We start from the raw sequence: 2,524 nt of genomic DNA on the forward strand, positions 1-2,524 counted from the left end.
AAGTCAAATGAGCATTGCGGCACTAAACTCATTAAAAGCTAACGTGAAAATGTTTTTTTTTAATTCGGACAAAAAATGCAAATGTTACCCAGTAGTCTAGTGTTCGCCTAGGCAATTATGCAAGACAGAAGTATATTAACGTAAGTACCAGGTTTTGAAGCAATTTTTTGAATAGCCTAGGAGTGCGTAGCGAAGAAACAAACAAACATTGTCATTTATATATATATATGTAATGTCGAATATAAACGTAAATAACTGATCGATTTACGTTACATTGATGTTTTACTGTGTAAAGATAAACGGTTAGATGTATCAGGACTTTTTATTTGTCTGCAAATGGCATTTGTAACATGCCATCTTCACTCTGGAGTGTCATTTTCGTGTTTACTTTGTATTTGTTTTCCTTCTCTTCTGAAGCTCTGCATGTAACGAAGCTCTGACAGTTTGGATAGTTATAAAACTTTATCATCCTCACTCGTACACATAGAACTTAAATCATTGGCGTAGCGTGGGAGTCAGCCACCCCCTTATTTAGGTATCTCAATTTAAAAGGCTAAAATTTAGTTTCTTCACAGAATAAGTAATGAAAAATTCCTTGCTCATTTCGATCGGTCCGAATAGTAGTTGCGACAACAATATGAAATGAAATGGTTCAAATTTTTACAAGATATTATTATTATTATTTATTGTGAAATTTTGCCGCCCCCTAAAAAGTGCCGCTTCTCTACGCTACGCTACTGACTTAAACAATTTGGAAAACAAGATATTAATATATCATCGCTTGCATAAATACTGTTGTTAAAAAACTTTTTTTTTATTGCATCGACTGCATGATGCACTACAAGATGTATTATACTCTTATGATGAAAATCGCAACTTTCCAACTTTTTTAATACAAACAAAAGATATAGTCGTTTTAACTGGGCAGCTGAGTAGTTTGAATGACTGAAACTAATAACCACAGGTTGTGAATTCGCGATTCCTCAACCATTTGATATTTGGAATTGAAAGTCTTTCCGAAAGGCAATGCGGTTAGAAAAATCTTCGATGTGTTACGAAAGATTAATTCAGTTTTATTCAGCTAGTATTGTATACTGTAAGATACTTTTACCGAAAAAATCTCTATTAACATGTATAATAACTGAAAGACAGAAAATAAAAAAACACGGGCATGGTAATTGGTCTGAGTTTTCATGAAACGTTGTAGATATTGATATTTCGAAGTCAATTTCACTATTTACCGAATACGTCATTTGTGTTTTATACTGATATTAATATTTTTAATTATAACGTATATATATTTTTTCAATTAAGGACCGATTCCTGTCTACAGAAAATAATTCGAGAAAGATTTAAATCTTGTACTGTGTTGACAATAGCCCACAGATTAAATACAATCATCGATTCGGATAGAGTTCTGGTAAGATTCTTCTTTTTGATGATATATAAATAATTAATATAAAAATAAATGTTTTGTTAATTAGATATTTTAAAATTTTAGGTACTAGATACCGGGAAATTACAAGAATTTGACTCGCCGTATGCCTTACTGAAGAACGTAAACGGTATATTTTATAACTTGGTTAAGAAGACGGGAGTAACTTCAATGAATGAATTATACAAAATTGCCAAAGCGAAATATTACGCTAAAGAAAGGGTCGAACAAACAAAACTATAAAACAGTGGATTGTATTCAATGTATATCCGTCTTTTACAGATCCGGTGTTACGTTTTTTATTTAATCCTGTTCTTAGAAATATTAAGTCAAGTTCTTAAACATTAAGTTAGTATTTTCGCACATCAAGTAAAATATAAAATTAATTTTACGTTTTACTTGACATGTTTTACTTGACATGATATTTAACATTTGTGAGTTTGTTAAATTTATCTATGGTAAACATCATTGAAAGTAATCAGAAGGTTTAGCAGATAATGGTTTTAGGAATACTTACAATGGTTAATTTAAGAATTGAAGTGAATTTTCAAGTATTAAAAAACAGTAAATGAGTTTAATTTAAATAATTTAATACAAGTTTTGTTTATGAATTCCATTAGGAAAATCTTAATCGAAAATATAATTCTAATTCTAAATATGTATCCCAGCAAAAATTTGCATCACGATAAGTAAAAATAAAATTAGCCAAAATTTTTTTGAATTGGTTTGCTTTTGAATTATTTTTATTCCAATATCTAATAATTAATCGGTCTATGTCACTTATATCTTAAAAGTAAACTTAAATAGTCTATTTCGTTTAATATTTCGGAATGAGGTAATGATCAAGGAACGAAATTTAACACGGTAGCTTGTATGTAATGGACATCCATTGCATTAAATTTTGGTGGTTAAACGACAACGTGGTGCAAAGATAGAAGGATGTCGTGTTATATTTCGAATGGGGTCAAATTTAATCAGGAACTTTTTTGCTTGATAGCATTTACGAATTTTTGGTAAAAACCTATCTCAAAATTCAAAACTCAGCGTTTTTGCTATTTTATAATTACAATATAACAACTATATGTTTTT

At 29.7% G+C, this 2,524-nt stretch overlaps 1 protein-coding gene across 3 annotated transcripts in view; it reads left to right on the top strand.

Moving 5' to 3' along the window:
* Positions 1-2,156, top strand: part of LOC111642427 (multidrug resistance-associated protein 4-like) — a 92,021-nt gene extending 89,865 nt beyond the window's left edge. For all 3 annotated transcript variants that reach the window (XM_023388777.1, XM_023388778.1, XM_023388779.1), the window contains 2 exons: positions 1,315-1,420; positions 1,502-2,156. In XM_023388777.1, the coding sequence (XP_023244545.1) occupies positions 1,315-1,420; positions 1,502-1,678 (283 nt within the window). In that variant the 3' untranslated portion in view covers positions 1,679-2,156. The remainder of the gene's footprint in view (positions 1-1,314; positions 1,421-1,501) is intronic.
* Positions 2,157-2,524: the final 368 nt, after the last annotated feature.

Source organism: Centruroides sculpturatus, unplaced genomic scaffold (genome assembly GCF_000671375.1).
Source record: "Centruroides sculpturatus isolate CEXI.00-Female unplaced genomic scaffold, Cexi_2.0 scaffold1219, whole genome shotgun sequence".
Classification (NCBI taxonomy): domain Eukaryota; kingdom Metazoa; phylum Arthropoda; class Arachnida; order Scorpiones; family Buthidae; genus Centruroides; species Centruroides sculpturatus.